Source organism: Lolium perenne, chromosome 2, assembly GCF_019359855.2.
Source record: "Lolium perenne isolate Kyuss_39 chromosome 2, Kyuss_2.0, whole genome shotgun sequence".
Classification (NCBI taxonomy): domain Eukaryota; kingdom Viridiplantae; phylum Streptophyta; class Magnoliopsida; order Poales; family Poaceae; genus Lolium; species Lolium perenne.
In genome coordinates, this window is record NC_067245.2 from 48565018 (window position 1) to 48590629 (window position 25612).

Below are 25612 nucleotides of genomic sequence, written 5' to 3' on the forward strand. Positions count from 1 at the left end.
TTTTGGCCTCCATAACTGAAGCTAATTTTTTCTACGCATTTACAGTTGTAACTTGCTCATTCAGTAGGTCCAATATTTCAAAAATTGTGCACCAAACAAATAGACGGACGGAAAAAACATGGCATCTCATATTCTTTTTGAGAGTCTTGTCTCCTCAAATGAACATATAAGGAAGCCTAAACGAAATAATTACTTTACAAACGAAATGCTTAACAGAATTTCCAAAATGATTTTCAAACAAGATAAAAATTTAAAGAATATCGAGCTAAAATATAACCTGTCAATCTACCCCTATTTTCTCTGCATTGAACTTTTCCATACTGAAGTATAGGTTGCGAGCGCCTTAATTTCAATGACAATATTGGGGAAAAGTATTTAGTCCAAATGTACCTGCTTTATTTGAAAAACTCAAGACACAATTTTATTATTTCATAGACACGAAAGCAGTCGAGGAAAAAGTATAGTAAAATGGTTGAAATATGGCAATCATATTGCTGGATGTGGTGACAGGAATATAGCTTGAGGGAATATTTCTTTCCCGTTCATGATCAACAAAAGCAAAACATATTGAATATTTGAAAATCTTAAAAACGAAATATGGCACTTCCAAAAGAATATGTAGCTGGTACGAAAGTAGTATTAAAGTCCCCCTCCCAGCCAATCTTTATTACTTCACTCCAGAAAGAAATGAAACGGAACCATTCTGCATGAAAACCCAAACCAATCTGCACTCGCAACCGAGACGAGAGGCCTGTTCAAGTTCAGTAAAGAACATGAAACTTCCAAAAAAATCTCTTAATTCATTTAAATTTGACTTCAGTGATAGTCTTAGTATCAATTTGTAAGTTGAGCAACTGAGTGACAACATAGATGCAAACATGTGTATTGATCAAGACTAAGATCACATAACTCATGAAAGTATTACCGTAGAAGCCTCTAACAAGTAGTTATCCGACAATGAACGACACCACCTCCATTGGTACCTTGATCCTAAATGATAGCATGAGGCCTATTATATTGATTCAACTTCGTTAATCAACAATTCTTGAATCAGATGAGATAACAATAATGTCTCACCTTAGGTCGTTAGCCTGGACAGAAGAAATAAATCATTATTAAACATGGACCTATGAAGTCACAAAAAGGCATAAATTCACAACCATTGCTAACCATATAACTTCTAAAATAATGGCACATAAGTGTAGATCGATCTAAATTTTTAAGAAATAATAAAATAAAATGAGACATGACATGGAACCATATTGCTTGATAGTATTCAATGAAAAGAAGCACTCATTCCAACCCTCTCACATGCTCTTCTACACGACAAACGTTACTCGGGGGTGTGAGTGTGTCCAGCATTTGGAATTTTAGAATAATTTTGGAGTTCTAGGGTATGCTTGTTTGCGGGTGTTTAAGTTTGGGGTATTAAATATGTCTATTAGGCTCTCAGTTTTATCATGGCAAGGTACTTAGCTAATATGATGCTACTGCATAAGACACTGTAAATATAAGAATTAGGAATTGGGAAGATCCATTTGTTAAGCAGACAAAAATAACCATCAAATATATTAAGTGGCATGTACCCATCAACCTGTATAATAAAGAGTATGAATGCACTCTTGGAGATATTTATCTTCCAGCTTTAAACCTACGTCAAAACTGATTGCTCAACAAATATGACTGAGAACTACCTTTAGAAGGATCACTAAATTACTGTTAGTTAGAACCTCATTTGAGAGCATAGACATAGAAATTTTCTAAATTAAAGAACAAATGGAGAACCAAACATTTACCTTGCCTCATTTTTTAAAAACATACACATAAATCTTATCAGATTTTTGCAGGAGTAATGTAAATGGACTACACACTACCAGAATCAACAACGAAAATCGCAGCATGTGGTAAAAAAAATCTAAAGGCAAAGTTTGGAGAAAAATTGAGTGTGTGGTGAACATAAACCTGAAGGCGGACAAACCAACGTAATTGGCACACTCCACACACTAATCGAGCCATGGTGATTGGACTTGATTGACCTAGTAGTAGGCATTAAACACACTTGCCCATCGTAACGACTTAAATCATATTGTCACTTCTTGTTTCTTCTTGGCAGCTGCTTTGATCTTCTAAGCATGGCTCTTCAAATCCTAACATTCCTTCTCCTCAGAAAGAGAAACACACACTTAAACACATGATCAATAGGAGCATCGGAGAAGTACATGTAAACAATAAAGTAGATAGTAACCACCTTATCTTGTCGAAGGAAACAGTGGACACTAAATTGGGAGGAACCCCGACAAGCAATGCTCGATACACCCAGTAAGAGTAATGCTTGGTATGAGTACAACTTGACAAAGGGGTAAACCACCAGCTACATAATCAAACTCCATTGAAGTATCAATGATTTCCATGTAGGTATGCAAAGTGTGGGTATACTCGTAACATCAGGAACATGGAAGGGATGCAAAGTGCGGGTAGAAATTACAAAGTAGTGTAGATGAAGAGGAGGAGGAGCACTGCCCCGATGCACCTCCTCGTCAGTGAGCACGAGCATACCAAACTGTGTGGCAAACAAGTCGTCGATCCTGTCCAGCTTCTGGTCCGCCATAGCAACCTCTATAGTGGTGCCGGCCTCCTTGGCGAGCGAGTAGCTCCATCCTAAAGATTAGTTAGCGTACGTGATTGTGGACACAGGAAAAGCGGAGTTTATTTCCTTTCCATGTTTCTATTAAAGTCCCGTGATTAAGAGATTCTTGATTGTTAGTATAATTTACTTCCATACTGATTGATTATGAAAGATTTTGATGTGCAAGGCGCTGGGCGTGATGTGAGTTTCCTGAACGTTACTTCAAGGGGCTTCCATATTTGCACTGCGTGACTTCAGTTTTTTGGGAAAGAGAATCATGTTTGGTTAACTGGGAAAGGAAAGATTATTATGGCTTGGCTTAGAGGATACGTGGAAAAATATTTGGTTACCTTAGATACGTTAGATTAAACCGAACGGTCAGGATGTTCCCTATCTCCTTCACCAAACGCGTTGTATGACGTACGACCAACTGGAATATAATAGTAAAGACTATTTATAAAGGCACGAAGTGCCGTTGGAAAATACAATCTCAGTCATCCACATATATCCATCGAATGGTCTAAATCCACCCGTTCTCCCCACTGAAATTCACGCGCCCATTCAGACGGAAAACAAAGAAACGAAAAATGCCTCTCACGTATCTATATCACAATCGCCGTATCAATTTCCAGTGATCCCCCACCCCGTGGCCTCCTCTCCACGCATCAACGCATCTGATCCTCGACGTTAGCTCCCCGTGTGGCGCCACCATTCCAGGCCAGGCATGTACCTAACCCACGCCTCCTGCCACCTCCCGCTCCTCAAGATGCACCGGAGCACTTCACCTCGCGCCATCACCGCTCGCTAATGGAGGCCGTTCCTGAGACTGAGCATCTTAACTGCATCCGGTGCCACAACCAGGTGTTGCCGGCGCCTTGCAGCAAGAACCATTGGTGAGGATGGAGCCGAGACTAAGCATCTTAACCGCATCCGGAGCCAGAGCTAGGTGTTGCCCGCGCCTTGCAACAAGAACCATCGGTGAGGATGGAGCTGAGACTGAGCATCTTAACCGCATCTAGAGCAAGAGCCAGGTGTTGCCGACGCCTTGCAGCAAGAACCATCGGTGAGGATGGAGCCAGAGCCTCTGCAGTCCGACCGTCTTCCTCTCCCTCCTATTGCATTGTATGCCGTCTTCGCCCTATTGTACTCGCCACAGTCAGCCCGCCGATGTAGGATGGCCAATAATTATCATGTTAGTGTTTTCCATATAGTGCTTTCCCTAATTTATGTCTCAGTACGCTAGATATTCAACGGGGCAAACAAGGACGTGTGCCTGAGGCGGATGTTGTGTGGTCCTGCAAACCACACCTAAACCGTGGAGTAGTGAAGGACACACAATTGCCTCTGAATCAGAGATGGCAAACACAGTTGTATTACATTCTGCAATCTGCGATGCCATCTTTCGTACTATTAGTATTATGATGATATTTTTATTTACAAACGACAAACTTGGATTACGCAAGTCCATGATATGAGTCATATGATGTTAGTGGTTATATGATGTTAGTGGTTACCTAATAGAGCAAGTATTGCAGAATTGTCAGTGGTTCAGTAGATGGAAGCTTTATGCAGATATCCGGAGATGTTCATTTAGTAATGCCCATTCATGAGATTGGCTAATTCTCCTTTTATGCTCCATGACAACTGTAAGTGTGTGCATGTGTGTGCGATCCAACTACATATTTAAGCCTCACTGAGTGATATTATGGCTGATCCTATGAAATTTCACATTTCAAGGGAATTGCTAATAGCTAATCACAAGGATCAGGTTGGATTACACCTGCATCTTGTAGGTAATTATCTCATATGATTTATTTTCAGTTCTTTTTCCATGTGCACTATCCGGGGAAAAAATTCACCTAACCTCGACTATTAGTCACCTAACCTCGAGTATATTTTACCAGTACATTTCGGTTTTAACTAACATACATTTTTTGCTTCATATTCTACTAGCTTTCTATGCATGAGGCCAGTGGAGAAAAGTTGGGTGTTTGATTTCGTGGAAGAACACCGCCAGAAAAATAGTACTCACCTTGTGTATATTTCTCTTATTTGGTTAATTCGCTTGATTACTACTAAATTCCATAGACTAACATTCTCACCAACTGATTTCATTTATTTACAAGCTCCGTGTGAATAAAGTAATGATTCACGTTTCAGGTTTATAGCATAGTTCAGTTTCATCGTTCAATTTCATGCATAAATTCATGTTTGAGGCATATATAAGAATTTGCATTATATTTCTATTTCATATAGTCATTTCAGCTTCAACTTTGAGAGCATTGGATATGTATTGAATACCGCATCTCACCTAATTTTATCTGCACCATTGGGTCTTAAAAGTGCTTGCTGATATCATCTTTCACACGGTTAATTGTTGTTAGTTTGTATTGTTATCTTCCACCGTTTAGTTCACGGACTTCATTATTTTTTGATGTGCCTGCGATTGTATCTATCTTTTTTTACCATGAATCTTATCTCTTGCAGGCAACTGATAAGACAAAAATTTACCCAATGCATCCAAGCAAGGTATTATGTAAAATAATAGTAAATATCTGATATTTATAAGCTAATTGAGACCTCCTGGTTCAATCAATGGAGATGGTAAAAATGGTGGAGCTTATCTATTCTTGATAGATTGTACTCAAATTAGTGCACAATTCTTTTACTCCTGGTCATACTGGCAGGACCAATCACGTCAGGACAAATTTGAATAAGAATTGTTCATATAGATTTAATGTGAGCATCATATTTCCTGTTGTTAATAAGGTTGTTACATGTTATAGTACAATGGTTTAGTGATTTATACCTTTGTTTGGTACACTGCAGATGCACATGCCTCTAACTGATGTTGTGTTGAGCAAGCATTCCTCGGTTGCAATTCGGAACATAAAGTTTACATGTTTCTTCTTTACAATTTGGGGTATTAATCAACAAGTCTTTCCTTCTTGAGTCTTTCCGGTTTTTTCCAGCCCTTATTATTTTATCTTAGGTTGGCTTTTTTTTGCACAAGTGGATGTTTGAGTCTAATAAATTTATCCTTCAAAACTGAAGTTTTATTAGTCGAATGAAACTTGAAGTGAACCAGTCAGTGTTACTTGTTTCTTTTGGTCATATTTTGTCCACCGTTTCTCCATTTTGGTAGGAGATAGATATAGATTTTCTACTCATTTATGGTTAATCTTTTGACGTGTATTAAGTAGAATTGTTTGTTCCAACTGAATTTGGCAACCTTTGACAAATACATGTTGCACAATAGCTATTAGCAACCATGGGCGGTGTTGGCTTCTGACATGTGGTGCGACAAACGATTCTTCGAGATTTGAAAGAAATGCTAGGTGAGAAGTGAAATCCCAATAGGTGGTTGGGCATGGGGAGGAATTGGTCATTGGTGCAGGGAGAGAGGGCCGAGGGAGGTCGTGGCCACCGGGGAGAAGCAACATGTGGATCGGCATTGTGCATGGAATTTGTGTGTTTGAACCCTCGGCTTTAGTGTTGGTGCATGTATATCTACATCATAATTCATAAATGTGGGTTCTGCTAGGTGATATGGAAAGAGCGGGAGAGGGATTGACATGACAACTTTTGTGGTGGTTGTGATGATAGTACATTTTTGTATGGGGAACACCACTAGGTTTGCTGGTCGCTGAGTGTCAACTGCCTCACTTGGGCAGATGGGGAAATTGGTGGTCCTATTTGCGTCATGGGAAGGCGCGCATGAGAATATACATCATTCTTACTTGGAGAAGAGACTTGATGATTCTGGAGATAGAGGAGTAAAGGTGGTTGTTTATACATGATTGATTGTATAGACGTGTGTTGCACGTGCAAACTTACTAGTCATCATCAATACAAAAAAATATCAATAGTAATAAGAATTATAAATAAATCATTAGATCACATAGCGAAGACTACAAGCACTAAAGCGAGCCGCCGAAGTAGCCCCTCCGTACCATTTCTCCCTTGGCTGTTTGCGAAGTCTTCTTTCTATACTTGGCATTCGTTTTTCTAGGAAAAAAGATTTCTAATGAACTTTCTTATTCATGCTTAAAAAATGTTGAATCATATGTGAGAAGTAATAATGAATCTACTACTTTATAACTAATTTTATAGCATTTTACACACAAAAAATATGTGATTTTTGTTACTCCTAAGCTCCATGGGGCTCTTTATTTATATAACTCAAAATAGAGTAAATAGTACAAACTAAAATTCAAAAAAATCTGGCAAGTACATTCTGCTATAGTAGAGTGCACAATAAAGTTGTCTATTTTATAAAATTCGAAAATTGAATTAAATGATCCAAAAATATTAAAACAATTATGGCAAGTCCGTTATCCTACTCTACTAGATTGCACTATAAATTGCTAGATTTCATCATATAACATTTTCAAACATGGGCCGTGGACAAATGGTAATGTAAATTGCAAAGAACATGGTAACACTATTTATAATTATAAATCATCGTACTGAGAGTGGATTTCGTACTTACATGCATGGGTGTGAGTGTTTTCTTCACCGTCCTTTTATTTCCCGAGATTCGTGCTTACCATGGTAGATGAAAAGATTATTTTGTCCTCTCTTCCTTTTTATCCAAATTTTAAAGCATAACAGACGGTGACGAAAATATCCAATCCACACCCATGAGTGTAAGTACAAAAACATTTTCATATTAAGAACACATGTATATGCGTGTCTATTGAAAGCCCCGGTATATAAATGATGATATAACAGGATGCTACATTTCGATGATATAACAGGATGCTACATTTCGATTTTTGTGCATTATAATTAATTAGTACGTGCGTCTAGTTTGGGCAGATAGGAGTCCCACTTTGCACTTGTTAAACTCCGGAGTCTGAATTTTCGAAAAAGCAAAAAAGCTCCGTAGTCTGAAAATGCACACCATTCTCGCTTTAGACGTGACTCCTTCCCTTCAGAAAACCTCATACACCCGGGTTTCCTCTGTTGGCGGCGACTCCAGACCTCCATTCCGGCGAGGGGCCGGAGATGACCAGCCGCCGCACCTCGTCCCCAGATCCCCAACCCACAGCAGAGAAGCGGACGCCAGAGTGACGCGCTGCTGCAGTCCGAGCCTCCATCCCCAAATCGAGGCGACCGAGGAGGGCGCCGAAATGAGCCGCGGCCACGGTGTCGGGAATTCATCGGCGGTGCCGGCCTCCCTGCCGGGAGGACGATGATATGCTGTGGGAGATCCTCCTCCGTCTCCCTCCGCAGCCGTCTTCCCTCCCGCGCGCCTCCGCGGTCTGCAGGCGCTGGCGGCACCTCGTCACGGACCCCAAGTTCCACCGCCAGTTCCGCATCCACCACCGGAAGCCGCCACTGCTCGGCGCATTCTCGTGGAGGAGCAAACGTGGGATTATGTTCAACACCATACTCGACCCTCCCGACCGCATCCCTCTAATACGATTCTCCCTTGGACGTTGCGGCAGCCGCGACTACGATTTGCTCGATCACGAGCGGGCTTCCTCAGCGCTGCCGACGACCTTGGCCAACGTGCACGGCGGCTGCCACTCGAGCCTATTCAGGGTAGTCTTGGTCGTGTACAGTGAAGATAATCAATTCCTCGCACGTGTTTACTCCAATACTCCTCAATGTTAGACATTGTATTGTAGCTGTATATGTGTATCCATACCTAATTGGTATTGGACTTGTATTGTACCTTTGTGTACTCCTATATATATATGAGATAGGCCACCCCTAGAGGGGTGTGCCGGTTCCCCCTAAACCCTATCGTCTTACATGGTATCACGACCATCTCGATCCTAAACCTAGATCGCCGCCGCCGCTGCTCTCTCCCGCAGCCGCCGCCGCGCATCTCCCTCGCTTCCGCCTCATCATCGCCGGCGCCATGACTACGAGCGCCACGTTTGGCCTCTCCTCTTCCGGGTATCTCCCGGCCTCCTTGGCGGCCCTTCTCAACCGGCCACTCGACATGGCCGCGGCCGCCACCATGTCCCAGGAGGGGACTCTCAGCGTGGGCTCCCTCTTCGTGCACCCACCATCGGCCTCGCCGGTCTCTACTGCGACGCAGCTCCAGATCGCCTCCGCGCCTGCCTCCAGCTCCACGGCTGCTGTGACCGCCCCGGCGTCTGTGCCGGTCACGCCTCCGGCGCCTGCGCCGGCCGGCCCTGGCCCTGTGGTGCAGCCCGTGGTGCAGCCCGTGGTGCTCCCGGCTGCTGCACCGGATGCGTTCGCTACGCTGCCGCCGCCTTACCACTTCGGCAACCACATCACCATCAAACTAACGCCCGACAACTATATCTTTTGGCGTGCGCAGGTGCTTCCCCTTCTTCGGAGCCATTACCTGATGGGCTATGTTGATGGTAGCTTGCCCTGTCCTCCTGCGCTCATCGACAGTGTGCAAGGGCCGGTGGTGAACCCGGCTCATCGTGTGTGGACGGCACAGGATCAAGCAAACCTGTCCTCCATACAGGGGTCTCTCTCCCCGACGGTCGCCGGCATGGTTGTCTTCGCCACCACTTCCTGTGAAGCATGGAAGACGCTGGAGTCGAGCTTCTCGGCTCAATCCCAAGCACGTGCCAACTCTCTCCGCCGTGAGCTAGGTGAGTGCGAGAAGCTGGACATGAGCGCCAAGGACTACTACAACAAGGTGCGCGGGCTCGCTGACACGCTCGCGTCTATCGGCCAGCCCCTCTCCGACTCTGAGTTCAACTCGTATGTTGTCAATGGGCTCGATGAGGAGTACGACGGGCTGGTTGAGGTGATGGAAGATCGCACCACGCCCATGCCGCCTCACATGCTCTATGCGAAGCTCCTCCGTACCGAGCAGCGTGTTGAGGCGCGCCCCGGCCGTCGCAGCAGCGGCGTCCAGTCCGACCTCTCGGCTCACATCGCGCAGAAAGGTGGTGCGCGCAATGCGCCGCCTTCCTCCCAGGGCAAGTCCCCTGCCTCCGCACCTCCGGCCCCTGCCTCATCCCCGGCCTATGGTGGTGGGCGTCCTCAGCGCACTTGCCAGCTGTGTGGCCGTGACGGTCACATTGCCTCCAAGTGTCATCGGCGTTTCCAGCGCAGCTTCCTCGGTCTTGGCAACGATGGCCGGGACACGCGCAACAATGCGCGCCAGGCCGCTATGGCTGATCGGCCTTCGCCCCAGGGCCAGCAAGGTCAGACACAGTCCTACTCCGTCGATCCCGCGTGGTACATGGACACTGGGGCCACGGATCACCTGACTAGCGAGCTCAACAAGCTGCATACTCGCGACGCCTATCATGGTTCTGACAAGGTTCACACCGCAAACGGAGCAGGTATGCACATCTCCCATATTGGTCAAGCTTCTCTCCTCACTAGCCATCCATCTAGACAACTCTATCTTAACGATGTCCTTCGTGTTCCAGCTGTCACACGCAATCTGCTTTCAGTTCCTAGGCTCACTCATGATAATAATGTTTTTTGTGAGTTTCACCCGTTTGATCTTTTTGTTAAGGATCGAGCCACGAGGGACGTTCTTCTTAGCGGGCAGCTGTGTCATGGCCTCTATCGCGTGGATCCTCCGGGTGCCCATCAGGTGTTCAGTGGAGTTCACGTCTCGTCGTCGCAGTGGCATGCTCGTCTTGGTCATCCTGCCACTCCCATTGTTTGTCATGTCTTGAGTCGTTATGAGTTGCCTAGTTTGTCTAGTAAACAAGATTTAGCAGTGTGTGATGCCTGTCAACAGGGCAAAAGTCATCAGCTTTCATTTTCTGATTCTACTCGAGAAGTTAAGAGTCCTTTAGAACTTGTGTTTACAGATGTATGGGGTCCTGCTCAAACCTCTGTTAGTGGACACACATATTATGTCAGTTTCATCGATGCTTATAGTCGTTTTACATGGCTCTATCTTATTAAGCGCAAATCTGATGTGTTTAGTATTTTTACTCAATTTCAAAAACATGTTGAACGTCTTCTCAAGCACAAAATTATTCATGTTCAGTCAGATTGGGGGGGCGAGTATCGCAACCTCAACTCTTTCTTTCAGGAGCTTGGGATTTCTCATCGTCTATCATGCCCTCATACTCATCAACAGAATGGCTCAGTTGAGCGTAAGCATCGACACATAGTTGAAACTGGTCTTACTCTTTTGGCTCATGCATCTCTTCCTTTTCGTTTTTGGAGTGATGCTTTTTCCACTGCTTGTTTTCTCATCAACCCTACTCCCACTCGTGTGTTATCTATGAAAACTCCGCTTGAACTTCTCCTTAATGAAAAGCCCGACTATACCTTTTTCAAGGTTTTTGGTTGTGCGTGTTGGCCACATTTGCGCCCCTACAATAAACGTAAGTTGGAGTTTCGATCTAAAAAATGTGTGTTCCTTGGATATAGTGCTCTTCATAAAGGGTACAAGTGTCTCCATGTTCCCACAAATCGTGTCTACATATCTAGGGATGTCGTCTTTGATGAGAATTCTTTTCCTTTTTCGAGCCTCCCAGTGTCCACTACAGCACCCCCATCATTGCATTCCTCCTCCACCACTGCTGACCAATTTGGTGATGTTGCATACTCTCCTATGTTGTTACCTAATCATGGTGCAGGTATTGGTCGTGGAGCTCGCTTGGAATTACTTGATGAAGTGCCATCACCGTCGCCTGCTCATATACAGCTTTCGTCGATGGGCGATGCCTCTTCTCCACCTGTTGATCCCGCTAGCACCGTACCTGCTGATGCTGCTCCCCTGGCCACGCCTCCCGCCTCGCCTCACGTCGATCATCCCGACGTGCATGGCCTCGGGGACCGTGCCCATGCACAAGCCCACGTGGCTCCGGCGCCTGCGTCGCCTCCGTCGCCATCGCCCGCCCCTGCGTCCCCGCGTTGCCACGATGGGCCGCTCCCTGGGTCGCCTCTGCGGCCTGCTTCGCCGGCCTCTTCACCGACCCAGGCGTCTCCGGCCATGTCTCCATCGCCTAGTCCGTCGTCCAGTCCGTCGCCGTCGCCTGGTACTACTCCAGCTTCTACGGCACCGACTGCTGCTCCTCTACGGCCTCATACGCGCAGTCGCAGTGGTATCTTCCGTCCCAAAGAGCGCACAGATGGGACTGTTGCCTGGTATGCTGCTTGTATGATTGCTGCCCTTGATGATCCGACAGCTGAGCCCCGCACATATCAGGCTGCTATGAGTATTCCACATTGGCGAGAGGCCATGGAGCAAGAATATCAGGCCTTGCTTCGCAATGAGACCTGGGCACTTGTCCCTCCGCCGCCTCGTGTTAATATTATTGATTCCAAATGGGTGTTCAAGGTCAAGAAGCACTCTGATGGGACCATTGAGCGCTACAAGGCACGTCTTGTTGCTCGCGGGTTTAGGCAACGGTTTGGCCTTGACTATGAAGATACCTTCAGTCCTGTGGTCAAGCCTACTACTATACGCCTGCTTCTGTCGCTTGCTGTTACTCGAGGTTGGTCTCTTCGGCAGCTTGATGTGCAGAACGCTTTTCTCCATGGCTTACTCGAGGAAGAGGTCTATATGCGGCAGCCTCCAGGTTTTGTTGATCCTGATCATCCCACGCATATCTGTCGTCTCACCAAGGCTCTCTATGGTCTGAAGCAAGCGCCTCGTGCTTGGCATGCTCGCCTTGGTTCAGCTCTTCGTGCTCATGGATTTGTGCCCTCTACAGCTGATTCCTCTCTGTTTCTTCTACAGACGCCCAAGGTTACTATGTACTTCTTGGTCTATGTAGATGACATTATTCTGATCAGCTCGTCAGCTTTGGCTTCTGATGCTCTCATTGCGTCACTTGGGAAGGACTTTGCTGTCAAAGACCTCGGTGCTCTTCACTACTTTCTTGGCTTGGAGGTGGCTCAGTGTGCTTCTGGTTTGGTCATGACTCAGAAGAAGTACTCCTTGGACATTTTGCGCCGTGCTGGCATGCTCAAATGCAAGCCCACGGCCACACCCATGTCCTCCACTGATAAGATTACTGCAGCTGATGGTGTTCTCCTCACTTCTGATGAGGCCACTGAGTATAGAAGCATTGTTGGAGGGCTTCAGTACCTGACCATCACCCGGCCAGATATTTCCTATGCTGTCAACAGAGTTTGTCAGTATCTTCATACACCACGAGACACTCATTGGGCTGCTGTTAAACGCATACTTCGCTATGTACAGTCTACCTTGTCTCATGGTCTTCATATCCGGCCTACCATCTCTGGAGTGCTCTCAGCCTATTCTGATGCCGACTGGGCTGGCAGTCCAGATGACAGGCGATCCACGGGGGGCTATGCTGTGTTCTTTGGTTCCAATTTGATCGCCTGGAGTGCTCGGAAACAAGCCACTGTGTCTCGTAGTAGTACTGAGGCTGAATACAAAGCTGTTGCCAATGCCACTGCTGAGCTCATATGGGTACAGTCTTTGCTTCGCGAATTGCGGGTGTCTCAGCCACAGTCTCCAGTCCTTTGGTGTGATAATATCGGTGCTACATATCTTTCAGCCAACCCGGTGTTTCATGCTAGAACTAAACACATTGAAGTGGATTATCATTTTGTGCGGGAACGTGTTGCACGAAGACAGCTACAAATCAAGTTCATATCTTCTAAAGATCAACTTGCAGACATCTTCACAAAGCCATTGCCTCTTCCACAGTTTGAGGCTTGCAGGCGCAATCTTACCCTTTTAGATTCTTTACAAAGTGGCTAAGATTGAGGGAGGGTGTTAGACATTGTATTGTAGCTGTATATGTGTATCCATACCTAATTGGTATTGGACTTGTATTGTACCTTTGTGTACTCCTATATATATATGAGATAGGCCACCCCTAGAGGGGTGTGCCGGTTCCCCCTAAACCCTATCGTCTTACACTCAATCTGGCGTATGGGGCGCCAATATCATCTCAACAGCCACTCCATGTGAGCTTTCAGATGCTAGTGCGACCCTTGCTTGTAATGCACTTTACTCGATGTCTGAGGGAGATCAAATACTTGAGTTTGATTTGGATGAACATAGCCTAGCTGTGATCACGGGGCCTCCAGTTGCAAATGATATCTGCTCCGGAAACCGCCAGATCATCCAAGGTGAGGATGGCGGTGTTGGCTTCGCCATATTGTGTTTCCCTCGCCTCTAAATGTGGCAAATGAAGGTCAATTGTCATGGTGTTGCCACATGGGTGCCGTGGAGACCATTGAAATGCATACAATTGTTGGGCCCCATTCTCCGATCGAGAGACTCTGGGGACGACTGCTGGGGTAGGATTAGGATACTGGTATTATTTTCATATGTCTGAAGGATGGTGTCTACATGGTTCAACTTATGTCGATGCAATCCAGAAAACTTTACGATACCTATAATGTCGATTACTATCATTTCACAAGTTTCTTTACACCAGGTGATTGCTTATCCTTAGTTTTTATGTTCTAGTACATGCCTGCACTAATGCATGTTTGTTCTTCCTTAGTGTTAACTAGCAAGTAGCAACTGTATAGCTTAGTTAGCAGTTGTCCTTTTGCTAGATAGATGGACTTATAGCTGTATTGCTTTCTATGGACTGATGGTATCTTTCGGTGTAGATACATACACTGTTCAGAGATCCCGAAGTGTCAAATGAGTGAAACAAACTTGTAGCCATATTGCTTTTTTATGTCTTCGCTCTCCAGAGACCCCAATAAAATGTCACGAGTAACTCATTTGGTTGCTTTGGAATCTCAAAGCTAGTTATATTCTCATATCATGTACTACTCCGTACCATAGTACCCCCTCTATACCGATTTATTAGGCTTATTCGCGAGGCACTGCAACCCAGGTGCTAGCAGATTGGGCGAGAAAATCCACTTTGACCCATTGTAATCCCAAGTTTTTCTCTAGTTTGGTGCGGTAATTAAGTAGATTGCACCTCCATGTACTCAGCGGGTTTGCATGCAAACTGATTCACCCTATCAGTAGTAGGATCAAGGCCATGCATTCGTTGTTACCTCTTCACAGGATGTTAACGAGGAGTAAGCACATGCGAGAATTAGTGGTGGCGAGCGATTTGAGGAGGAGAGGGCCACAGTGGCTATTAAGTCTGGCCAACTAATGCTGATTTGAGCCCAATTTTGGGTATTTTCCTAATTTCATAGTAAGCCCAGTAAACCGGTATGGAGGGAGTAACAACTTTTTTTTCACTCTATACCTTCTGAAGTAATAATTTCTTCTCACTTGTTGAAGAGCGAAGACTGCTGCAAGTGACTAGTACACTGGTACCACAAAAGATATTTTGAAATTTCTTGTCCAATTATGCTATATTCTTTATTTATTTGAAACTGAATACTCAAGATCGCTTTTGTAGCTAGAGTTTATTAGTTTAGGCATGCTAAACTTTTTTTTTCTAATCAGCTAAAATGTTCACATGAAATTTCGAGTTGTGAAATATGGAGTATATATTACTGTATGTATTACGGTATGTAAAAGGGACTATGGGTCTTGGCTACTTCTATGAGAAGAAGAAGGACAACGGTGAACTTTGTTTGGCGGGTTATAGTGACAGTGATATGGTCGGCGATGTTGATGATCGAAAGAGCACCACCGGTCTGGCATAGAATCTAGCACCCTCTTTTCTTCCTTCAAAGCAAGCTTCAATCTTTCACGACCGACTTCAAGTAGCCAGTATCCTACGTAATTCATTCTTCTCCTTGCTTACTTTTTAGGGTAGTCTCGGCTAATTTGGCTTCTGCCAGTTTTGAAGGAGACACCTTTAGCTACGGGGGTGAATGTTAGGAAACTTAAGCTTAGATCGGTTTGGTAGCTGAAAAAGTTAGTGTCATTTTTCGTATCATATTATGCAAGGTTGTAAAATCAGTGTTGTACAGGGTCGCGCTATGTTCGGCATGCGAGTAATGTTAGATGTTGGTTTGTATCCAGGGCCAGAGCTACTAAGGGGCCAAACTGGGCCCTAGCCCACCCATGAATTTGCGTAAAGGCATCTAAATTAGTAGCCCGGCCCATTAATATAAGCAAATCAGCACACATTGTTTGTCCCGGCCCACTCAAACTTCTCCGTGAAGCTCCACCGATGTTTTGTATCCTTTCTCTCGATAAAGTAAAGTAATGAAAAAGACAAAAAAAAGCCAGTATTGCTGCACCAAATTCACTTTTTAACCTAACTCAAAATTAGGGTTTTATTTATGTCCTTACATATGGTTTTGTCTTAGATCGTGAAACAAATAGAGCGAGATATTTGATAGATCGGCGTATTTTCGTTAAATCTCTTTACACTTATTTGATAGCTTGGCGTATTTTATTACCGTACAAAATGATTTGGAGGATGAATAGAACTCTTAAAGTCAAAGCTTTTATTTGGCTGATTGTGAAGGATATAATCTTAACCAAGAATAACTTGGCTAAGAAAGGTTGGAAGGGGGTATCTTATGTGAATTTTGCGTGGTAATGAAAATATAATCACTTGTTCTTTGAGTGTCCCTTAGCGAGATATAATTGGAATGTAGCAAGCTGTGCTTTAGGGATAGAGAGTAAACCTGAGAATTTTTATGATCTTTGCCAGAACTGGTTACAAATTTTTTTGGGTGTAGATAGAGTAGTGGTCATGCTACTGCAGCTTTACTTTGGAACTTATGGAAAACGAGAAACTCCTTTTGTTTTCAAAGCAAAATGCCTAATAACTCTACTGATGTTATCTTTTCTATGTGCCGCCTCTTGGATGACTGGAATATTCTTCAAAAAGAAAAGATCAGAAGAACCGTGTCACGGGTGTCTGAGCGAATGCGAAGAAGTTTTTGGGAGGAGGCATGGATGTGCTCCTGTGACAAGAATCTGAGACGGTTGATTGAGCTCAACTATGTGTCTGCATGTTTTTATGTCTACCCCCTGAAGTCTCTCTATATGCTCCTTTCTAAAGTCTTAGACCTTCTGTTCTAAAGAGAAGTTGTAATAAGATTTAGCTTCAAGTTCCAGGCTTAAAATCCTAGTACGGTAGTGGTGTCTTTGAGTAGCAGATAGATTAAAAAAGAGCGAAATACACACCAAATGGAACTTGACGGCACCACCGCCAACCGCCCCGTAGGAAGTGTGCGTGGCTGCCCAGAACGCAGAATCCTGCTAGTACTACAAAATGAATGATGAACACGGTTCGTGGAGCCATTCGTGGGTCCAAAGTACCGGGCGTTGTCTATACTGCATCATGACGAGACGACCTGATTGATAACCAAGTCCACCCGCTGCAGAATAAACAAAGACCACTACGTTATGTATGTAGGCTAGGCTACTCTCACTCTGGTGTGTGCAACCTCACCTCGGTGGGCAATGGCCGTGGGCACCCTCCTCGCCGCCCTCCTCCTCGCTGCCGCCCTCCTCGCCGCCCCAGCGCTCGCGCAGACGGTGCAGGTATGGTCATCATGTTCCACAGCGAACTACAGCTCCGGGAGCGCCTACGCGACCAACCTCCGCGGCGTGCTCAGCGACGCGGTGGCCGCGGCCAGCCGCTCCCGCGACGGCTACGCCAGGGTCGACCGGCGCCCGCAGCAACCGGACGCGCCGTACGGCCTCGCCATCTGCTACGCGGACGCGGGGCCGGCGGCGGTGTGCCGGCTCTGCCTGCGCATGGCGGCCGGGAACGTGACGCTGGCGTGCCCGCGCGCGGCGGAGGCCGCCATGCTGTACAACAACTGCCTGCTGCGGTACGTGGCCGCGGCGGCCGCGGGCGCCCTCGCGGAGCCGGACATGGAGAAGCGGTTCGGCTTCTACAACCCGAACATGACCAGCGCCGGCGACGCCGACCGGTACGGCGCCGCGCTCGGGCGGCTCGTAGACCGCCTCGCGCAGGCCGCCGCCGCCGGAGCCGGATCGCCCGGGCGGCTGCTCGCGTTCGCGCAGACGAACGTCACCGGGGAGGAGAGCCTGTACGGGTTCGCGCAGTGCGTGCCGGACCTCTCGCCGGCCGGCTGCCGGCGCTGCCTCCGGAGCCTCGCCGCGTCGTTGCCCATGTAACCTACTCCTCCTACCTAGTCAATCATTCGTCCGCGTAGATCGAGGAAGGTCGGCCACTGACATGTACGCGTGCTTCTAAGCGCAGGACGAAAGGGGGGCGCGCCTACTCGCTAACATGCTACACGAGGTTCGAGGTGGTGCCGTTCTACATGCCCCCAAACACGACGAGGATTCTCGTGGTGCCGCCGGAGACGGCGTCGCCGTCGTCGTCCCCCGCGCCAGATTCTTCTTCCACATCAGGTCAGTGCGTGACGCGTCATCGCAACAGTAACTACTCATAGTACTCCGTAGTACCTACATGACTTTGTGTCCTTTGTTGGTGTGAAAGCGATTGACAACATGGCGAGTGCGGTGCATGAGTATGACTGGTCCTTTAATTTCGACGAACGTATCAAATGTCATCTTTCTTCCCTCTCGTGAAAACCTGCTGGTTCATCCACTGAATTAATTTTTTGAAAAGTGTGACTGCCGACTGATGTCATCGAAGTGCAACTCATACACAGCACCAATCGTAAAGCAATCCAACGGTTTGGCACGCTTTTCTCAGTTGCAACTCATGCCTTGCACGAATGTTGACGCTATCATATGGTCTATGAGTAGCAAAAGAGTTTTCTTTTAAATAATCAGATTCTTATTTTAAAATTAATTATGTTAAAAAATGTAAGCACGACATGCAATAAAGACTCGCGCTGGGAGATCTATCGCCAGCAAATATGTAGTGCATAATTTTGGTCAAATTAAAATTTGTAAATTTTAAATTAGATAGAAAAAATACAACAACATATAAATTTCATATTATTAGGATCATCATAAAGTATCTTATCATGTTATATGCATATGGTATTCTTATTCTACATGTTGATACATTAATTATATGTACTCTTTCAAGTTTTATAAAGTTTGACATTAACAGAAAAATTTGTATGCAACATGTTTTCAGAAAGAAAGGGTATTAACTCTTCTTAGATTGCTCCACCACCTACCAAGCCATTCTATAAGCTGACTCGTAAAAATCATCTCTAGGTGTACTAGTATCTTTGCCACTGTATTTATCTATATTATCAGATTCTGTGAAGAGCAAGATTGCAGTCTGATCAAGCAAGATTGCAGTTTGATCAAGCAAGGTTGCAGTCTGATCAATGCTAATCAGTTGGCACACAACAACTTAATGTATTATGTTGGATTCCTATAAACTATCATATTTATGAGAATCATAAACATGAGCTTAATTGTTGCAGCTGCCAAGCGTAGCAAATTGCGCAGAAGTGTGGCATTATCAGGTATGTCTTCGTAACCCTTATCCTTCTGATCAACCTAACTGAAAATTACAAACAGTGTGATATTCTTCTTTTTGCAAAAAAAAAAACCTTGCTCTCTTCCCGCGCTGTCTTGCCTTCGGAATTGGAGTTGTCTAGTCGTTTGCGTCGGTGGCTTGTTGTTTAGCAGTGTATTCGTGTGGTTTGTTGAAGGTTGGACATCATTGGCAGTCTGTTACGGCATAGTCGGAGTCGTTGGCTCGAGTAGTAGCGAGGACGATGAAACTATGTAACGTCGACTATTCTATGCTTTTTGGGACATGTTTGGAGTGTGTGTTGGTAGCCAGGGCAGCAATGACGATATGTGCTATGTCATGTTCTATGACAGTTGCTTGGGTTTGTCTTTCAAGGTTTTTTTTTTTTTTTGAGAAACACAGTACAAACGCAGACGCTCACATACACGCGTATACACTCACCCCTATGAACGCACACACGCACACCCTACCCCTATGAGCACCTCCGGAAGACTGGACCGGCGGATTGGATCTTGAAATTGACGAAGTCACCACAGACGCCTCGCTGTCGACGGGAACGTCGCCTCCCACTGAATGAATATTCCGCCTTTATGAGACACACAGATGTCAAACCTGGGGTTTGAACTCTGGTGGGCTGGGGGTACAACCACCCTCCTAACCACCCAACCTCAGGTTGGTTCTCGTCTTTCAAGGTTTTTGTATTTATTTTTCGCTAATTAACTAGGAAATACTCTTCTTAATCATTGATAAATTCAAGTATTTTGTCTCGTTTCATAATATAAGTTATGGTAATAGCAACTGGTTGTAAAACACTGCATTCTGGATTTTTCATTACCTGCTCAGTATCCCCTGAATATATGCTAGCCTGTTCTTTTTTCGGGGTGCTAGCTGAGTGTTCATTAATTAGACGGTTGTAAAAGTGTTGGTCATCTTATATAAAGTAATTTTACACAACGGTTTATATTATATGTTGTACTTCTTCGTCTATGAATAAATACATGTTTAGCTTTTGAACCTATCTTAAATTGTCTTGATTTGATAAACTTTTAGAAAAAAATAGCAGCATTTATCCAAATTAGTGTTGTTTTTTCGATAAAGGGAATATATTAATATCAAAACGATACCAATTACACCCGGCCTCTGCAACAACGCACCACCCTAATGGCACTACGGATGCACATAGCCAAAAAAAGGAAAAGAAAACTAAGAAACAAAAGTCCCGCTACAGTATCTCGGGCCTAACAACAGCAATACATCCACCACCAAGACAACACCTGAAGTACAGACTCTCCAAGAACGACGCCTCCAAGAAGGGAACAGTGCGCTAACACCATCGTCGCCCGATCAAAGATCTTAGGTTTTCACCCTGAAGATAGTCCCCGCTCTCAAAACAATGCCTCCAACAAGGTCATTGCCAGGCACAACCAGTTAAGGCCAGACCTTGGGTTTTCACCCTGAAAGGTAGGACTCTGAACTTCACCTGTGTTGTCGCCCCCACTTTCATACCGCTGCTGTGAAGCCCGGAACACCAAGCAAATCCCTCAACAGCGCGGAGATTTGAGCCTCCCTTAGCTAGTCCTCCCCTCCAGCCTTCATGAACTTCCCTTCTTCCAACTTTCATCATGGATCCATAGTCACTTGATGTCAACACAGAAAAAGAGCTTCGCGCCGCTCCCTCCAGAACCAATCGGTCGGAATAAAAGCATGGGTGCGCACGACCGAATACCACCGATCCAGCAAACTCCAGGCAAAAAGCACTGTTACATTCGCCGGCGGAGCCTTCCGGAACTCAACACTCCGGCTAGATCACGAGTCCAGGCCTCCAGTAGGTCTTCCTCTTCACGCAAGAGAGACCCTAGGACCACCACCTTTATTCAGGTCGGACCCCCACGTCGGCGACCGTCCCGGGCTGGCCATGCCAACCCTCCACCGGCGACTCCGTCGCCGGCTTCCAAGCATCTCCATCTCGCCACCGGAACGCGGTGATAGATCGATAGATCCACCACCAACAACCGCAAGCCGACCCTCTCTGGCAAAGAAGAGGGCCACCTCCACCGTCGTACCCAAGGCTGCTGCCCCGGGCGACCTCGTGTCGCGGGTGAAACCCGAGATCGCCTCCACTCACCGGCAAGAGGCGGGGGGGGGGGGGAATTGCCGCAGGCCATGAGCCTGGCCGCCGCCCACCACCAACTCCTGCCGGAGTGCTGCGGAGCCGACGGGAGGAGGGAGGCCGCAGCGCTGGCCGCCGCCGCCCATCCCACGCGCCGACCGCCAGGGGAGCCGACGGGAGAATGGGCGCAGCGCAGGCCGCCGCCCGACTCATCCGCGCGCCCGCCATGCATCGAGGAGGGAGATCCGGCCGCCGTCACCAGGCGTCGACGAGGAGGAGCCCCCGCCGCCGCCACGCCCCGTGGGACTTTGCCCCGGCGGCGCTACCGGCGGCGGCGGCGGTTAGGCTGGGGTGCGGGAGGAGGGTTAGGCTGGGGTGCAGGAGGACTAGCTAAGGGAGGCTCAAATCTCCGCGCTGTTGAGGCTCAAATTAGTGTTGTTGGATCCGTTTTAAAATGTAGTTTAATATGCTAACTTGATGTCACATATCCCGCTATGCATTTTTATCCAATTGGTCATTTTTATTTTTTTTACTTAAATCAAAAGCTAACTGTACACTTGTTGATGGATGGAGGAGTACATCATTATTTCTAGTGTAAAGTTAATTATGTGCATCTTGCTAAAACAGTACGCTGCTTCTTTCAGTTTCAATTGTTGCAGCCCTTGTTTTGGTCATGGCCTGCGTCATTATTTCTATAAAGATTCGAAGAAGTGGAAGAATCCCATTCCAATCAATGGTAGGAAAGCAGTACAACAAACCTGTGGACAAAATCGAAGAATTATTGGGAAACTACGGTTCAATGGCCCCCAAGAGATACAAATTCTCATATCTGAAGAAAATAACCAAAACTTTTGCTGAGAAGCTAGGAGAAGGCGGCTATGGCATGGTATACAAGGGCACCCTATCTGATGGCCACCCTGTTGCTGTCAAGTTCCTTCATGACATGATTGGGAACGGTGAAGAGTTTGTAAACGAGGTCATCAGCATCAGGAGGACCTCCCATGTGAATGTTGTCACTCTGCTCGGTTTCTGTTTGGAGGGACCAAAGAGAGCTCTCGTATATGATTACATGTCTAATGGGTCACTGGACAGGTTCATCTACGCCGATAACTCGAAAGAAACCCTTGGCTGGGACAAACTATATGAGATCGCAGCAGGCATCGCCAGAGGTTTGGAGTATCTTCACCGTGGATGCAACACCAGGATCATACATTTCGATGTCAAGCCCCAAAACATCCTCCTTGACCAGGACTTCGTCCCGAAGATCGCCGATTTCGGACTGGCGAAGTTGTGCAATCCCAAGGAGAGCTATCTATTGTCGATGACTGGCTTGCGGGGGACGGTCGGGTTCATTGCGCCAGAAGTATTCTCAAGGCGATTCGGGACCGTTTCGACAAAATCAGATGTATACAGCTTCGGCATGGTGCTCCTAGAGATGGTCGGAGGAAGGAGAAACTTGAGAGCAAGTGTGGAGAGGGAAAGTGAGGTGTATTTCCCCGACTGGGTTCACGACCATCTCGCACAATTTGGGAGTTTGCACTCGCTTGACTTGGGATCAGGTGAAACTGAAGAGACTGCAAAGAAGATGGCCTCTATTGGGTTGTGGTGCATACAAATATGGCCAGCATCTCGCCCAACGATGACCAAGGTTATAGAAATGTTTGACAGAAGTGCTGATCAGCTCGAGATACCGCCCAAGCAATTCCTCTATTCACATATATCGTGAGTTTTCCATCACTTTACTTTATAATATTAAATATGCTTTTACAAAGTCCTTCAGTGTCTTTATAAAAAAATAAAGTCCTTCAGTGTGGTTATCCTTTTTTAAAGAAAAATAAATGCAATTGTCCTTGAGGAAAATATACTCGGCCAAGCACTTAAATTCAGAGATGATGCTAGGATTATTGTGCGATTCATTTTGTTTAGCACGATAGAGAACTGTTTTGTGCTGCTTGTTGACCACATAATTAATTTGCACTGCTCCTTAATTCATTTCTAATTCCACATACACAGGGATGACACAGGTCAACAACAGAACGAGACAAGTTCCTATGAAGAAGGGAACTAGCTAGCAAGTTCATCCGTAAGATTTTTCGAGGTAAAAAGAGGAAGAAATAAATCGAACGATGTCAGAAACAATGCCCGTGGAATCAATCAATTGCATCCTCTGTTTTTTGAAACTAAGCTTATCACTGGGCACTGATACAAAGTCAGAGAGATGACAAAGCGTGACTCCAAACTGCACTGATATTGTCTCCTTCCACGCTCCTTAGCAATCATCTTTTAGTAGTAAAAAATTATATATAGGTTATATGATAATCTAGAGACGATTACAGCTGGGGCAAGCAGAAAGTATGTCGCCGTCCTCGTCCTTCCATCACCGAAGCCAAGCAAAGCTTATCGTAGTAGAGTTTATTATAATAGATAAATAGAAAACCACTCGTGCTAAGGTCTCCGAGGATCAACACACTAGAGGAGCAATCATCACCGCTGGTGAGAACTATATATCAGAAGAGCTCGACCCGAAATCACCGCAACAAACATAAGACTCAACCAGATACACCCAAGAGATTCGCGAGACCCACAACTGCACGTGCCCTCTGCCGGTGCTAGGCGCACCAATTAAACGAGGATAGGGCAGGGATGACGTTATTCCAACTTCATGATATCACCACATCCTCACCATCCTAAAGAAGACACGTAGAAAATCCAAAATAAGATATGAGAACCCTCCCACTGGCGATAGACTACGTCATGCATGCCACATCTCGAAGGCCCGAAAGGACATCAGAGGCGTGGCAGACTAGCGCCAACGCCGACATAGGCGACGGTGTTGGGTGTAATCCCACATCAGTTGTCGGATAAGACCATATGCGTGATAGACCAGCACCGACACCGGCAGAGGGGACGGTGTTGGGTGCAATCCCACATAGGTTGTGGGAGGAGACGAGAGGAGCGACTTATAAGAAAGAACATGTCCCCCCTAACATGCTAGTATTTTAGGGGGAGAGGACCCAAAGCTTGATGTATTCCGTGTTGGTCTCAGGTTGGGTTGGTGGGCTAAGATGCCGTGCAGCAGGCCCACTAACTATAGTAGATCGACAGAACCCCTAGTCGCATGGGGATGACCTTCCTTTTCTCCTCTTTCTTGTTACCGGTACATTGACTAGTTGTAGCGGAGAGAAGGACTAACACATAGGATCTTGCTGCAACAAAGAGCCATAGTCGCCATCACTGTTGGGCGGAGTAGGGATGATGAAAACGTGTCATTGTCGTTGTGAAGTGAAATACCAAGTCGCCGCTTCCATTGGGGAAGAACATGCGTCACTCTATGGGTGCTCGCGACGGGATTGGGTAGGCTTCCTAAATTGCCGTTCGATTTAGTGTAATTACAGTGCATGTAGTCAAAATGGGAGAGGTGAACACGCTTGCTTCCGTCGGATGGTATTCCCAATCAATCGTTGGTTGCCGACGGATGGTATTTCCTGTCAACATGGTGGACATAGGCGAATCCAACTGTAGCTGCATAGGACACCACATAAAAAATAATTTCTTTGTTAAACAGCTACCCCTAAAACGAGATTTTATTTCTATCTCTGTGCATTTTCTAGCTCAACCCCTGATGGTGGGTACAATTTTTGACTCTCATGTTCAACATTGAGCGAGTAGATCCGGTGGTCAGTCTTCCATGTCTTCGTCGGCGTCAAAAACCACGTCGGCCAACCCTGTCAATAAGGATGGCAATGAGTAGGATATATGTAGGGTAGAGAAATATCATACCTACACCCATAGAGCTCGCGGGTATTTTTTTTACATATAACCAAACCTATGTGTATTAAATTTTACTCGCACCCATACCCGGTGAGTACCCTTACCTGATGGATATCCATTGGGTAGATCAATAGTTCATAGAATCAGAGTGTACAATGCACCGCCACGTTACAATTGTGTTCTTTTACTCTCTATTCGAATGCTACCTGCATGGTGAGCACCTACCTGCACTGACCGCTGGGACTGATGAAAGTGAGAAAGGACTGGATCCAGAGGAAAGGATGGATGTCGGTAGCGTTGTCGCTGACTCCATGTTGGATTAGCGTAATGGGAAGCGTGAGTGTATCGTGATCTCGAGGAAGCATATGTCAGAGGAAAATGGGTAGGTTTAGGTCTACCCATGGGCACATGAATGCACTCATGCCCTACCCCATCTTAGCGGTTCGGGTATAGGTACTACCTATAGGTAAAACAATATTTCCATATCCTTACCGCATGGGATAAAATTGGCATCCCTACTTTCCAATTATGACCATGGGACAACGCTTCACCGATCAAAGTTGGTGCTCACGCATGGGTGGAGGCTGGAGTATGGGAAGTTCGTTAACTAACAAGAACGTCTATGGCACTGTCGTAGTTCTAAACTTGTAATGTCTAGAGTACGAGAACAAAATGTCTACTAATACCTTTCGATATCGTTTGTACCATCACCGGATCCGTGGCGCAATGGTAGCGCGTCTGACTCCAGATCAGAAGGTTGCGTGTTCGATTCACGTCGGGTTCAATACCCCCGATCCTAATCCGGTTCCTTTTTTTTCCCTAACCAAAACTTTTCGGCCAGTCCATTTTAACCCATTCCTAAACCCGAAGGCCCATTTCGAAAGC

At 46.0% G+C, this 25612-nt stretch overlaps 3 protein-coding genes and 1 non-coding gene across 4 annotated transcripts; all 4 read left to right on the forward strand.

Annotated features, from left to right (window-relative positions):
* The first annotated feature begins 7828 nt into the window (after nucleotides 1-7828).
* Nucleotides 7829-8248, forward strand: LOC127328423 (uncharacterized). The gene has a single exon (XM_051355023.1). The coding sequence runs from the start codon at nucleotides 7829-7831 to the stop codon at nucleotides 8246-8248; it is 420 nt and encodes a 139-aa protein (XP_051210983.1).
* A 250-nt stretch (nucleotides 8249-8498) lies between these two features.
* Nucleotides 8499-13277, forward strand: LOC139835474 (uncharacterized). The gene is made up of 2 exons (XM_071825330.1): nucleotides 8499-9915; nucleotides 11179-13277. Exons 1-2 carry the CDS (start codon nucleotides 8499-8501, stop codon nucleotides 13275-13277), a joined length of 3516 nt encoding a protein of 1171 aa, XP_071681431.1.
* A 3466-nt stretch (nucleotides 13278-16743) lies between these two features.
* LOC127332053 (cysteine-rich receptor-like protein kinase 15) lies at nucleotides 16744-23136 on the forward strand. The gene is made up of 5 exons (XM_051358306.2): nucleotides 16744-17551; nucleotides 17641-17795; nucleotides 18794-18835; nucleotides 21601-22678; nucleotides 22970-23136. Exons 1-5 carry the CDS (start codon nucleotides 16872-16874, stop codon nucleotides 23022-23024), a joined length of 2010 nt encoding a protein of 669 aa, XP_051214266.1. The 5' UTR covers nucleotides 16744-16871; the 3' UTR covers nucleotides 23025-23136.
* Nucleotides 23137-25439: 2303 nt separating this feature from the next.
* Nucleotides 25440-25511, forward strand: TRNAW-CCA (transfer RNA tryptophan (anticodon CCA)). Its single transcript has one exon. It is a non-coding gene; the product is annotated as a tRNA-Trp (tRNA).
* The last annotated feature ends 101 nt before the right edge of the window (nucleotides 25512-25612 follow it).

Coding starts and splice junctions, on each gene's coding strand:
- LOC127332053 (XM_051358306.2), top strand. CDS start 16,872: ATGGCCGTGGGCACCCTCCTCGCCGCCCTCCTCCTCGCTGCCGCCCTC. Junction 17,796..18,793: donor AGATTCTTCTTCCACATCAG/GTCAGTGCGTGA, acceptor TAATTGTTGCAG/CTGCCAAGCGTAGCAAATTG. Junction 22,679..22,969: donor TTCCTCTATTCACATATATC/GTGAGTTTTCCA, acceptor CCACATACACAG/GGATGACACAGGTCAACAAC.
- LOC139835474 (XM_071825330.1), top strand. CDS start 8,499: ATGACTACGAGCGCCACGTTTGGCCTCTCCTCTTCCGGGTATCTCCCG. Junction 9,916..11,178: donor TCACACCGCAAACGGAGCAG/GTATGCACATCT, acceptor ATCATGGTGCAG/GTATTGGTCGTGGAGCTCGC.
- LOC127328423 (XM_051355023.1), top strand. CDS start 7,829: ATGCTGTGGGAGATCCTCCTCCGTCTCCCTCCGCAGCCGTCTTCCCTC.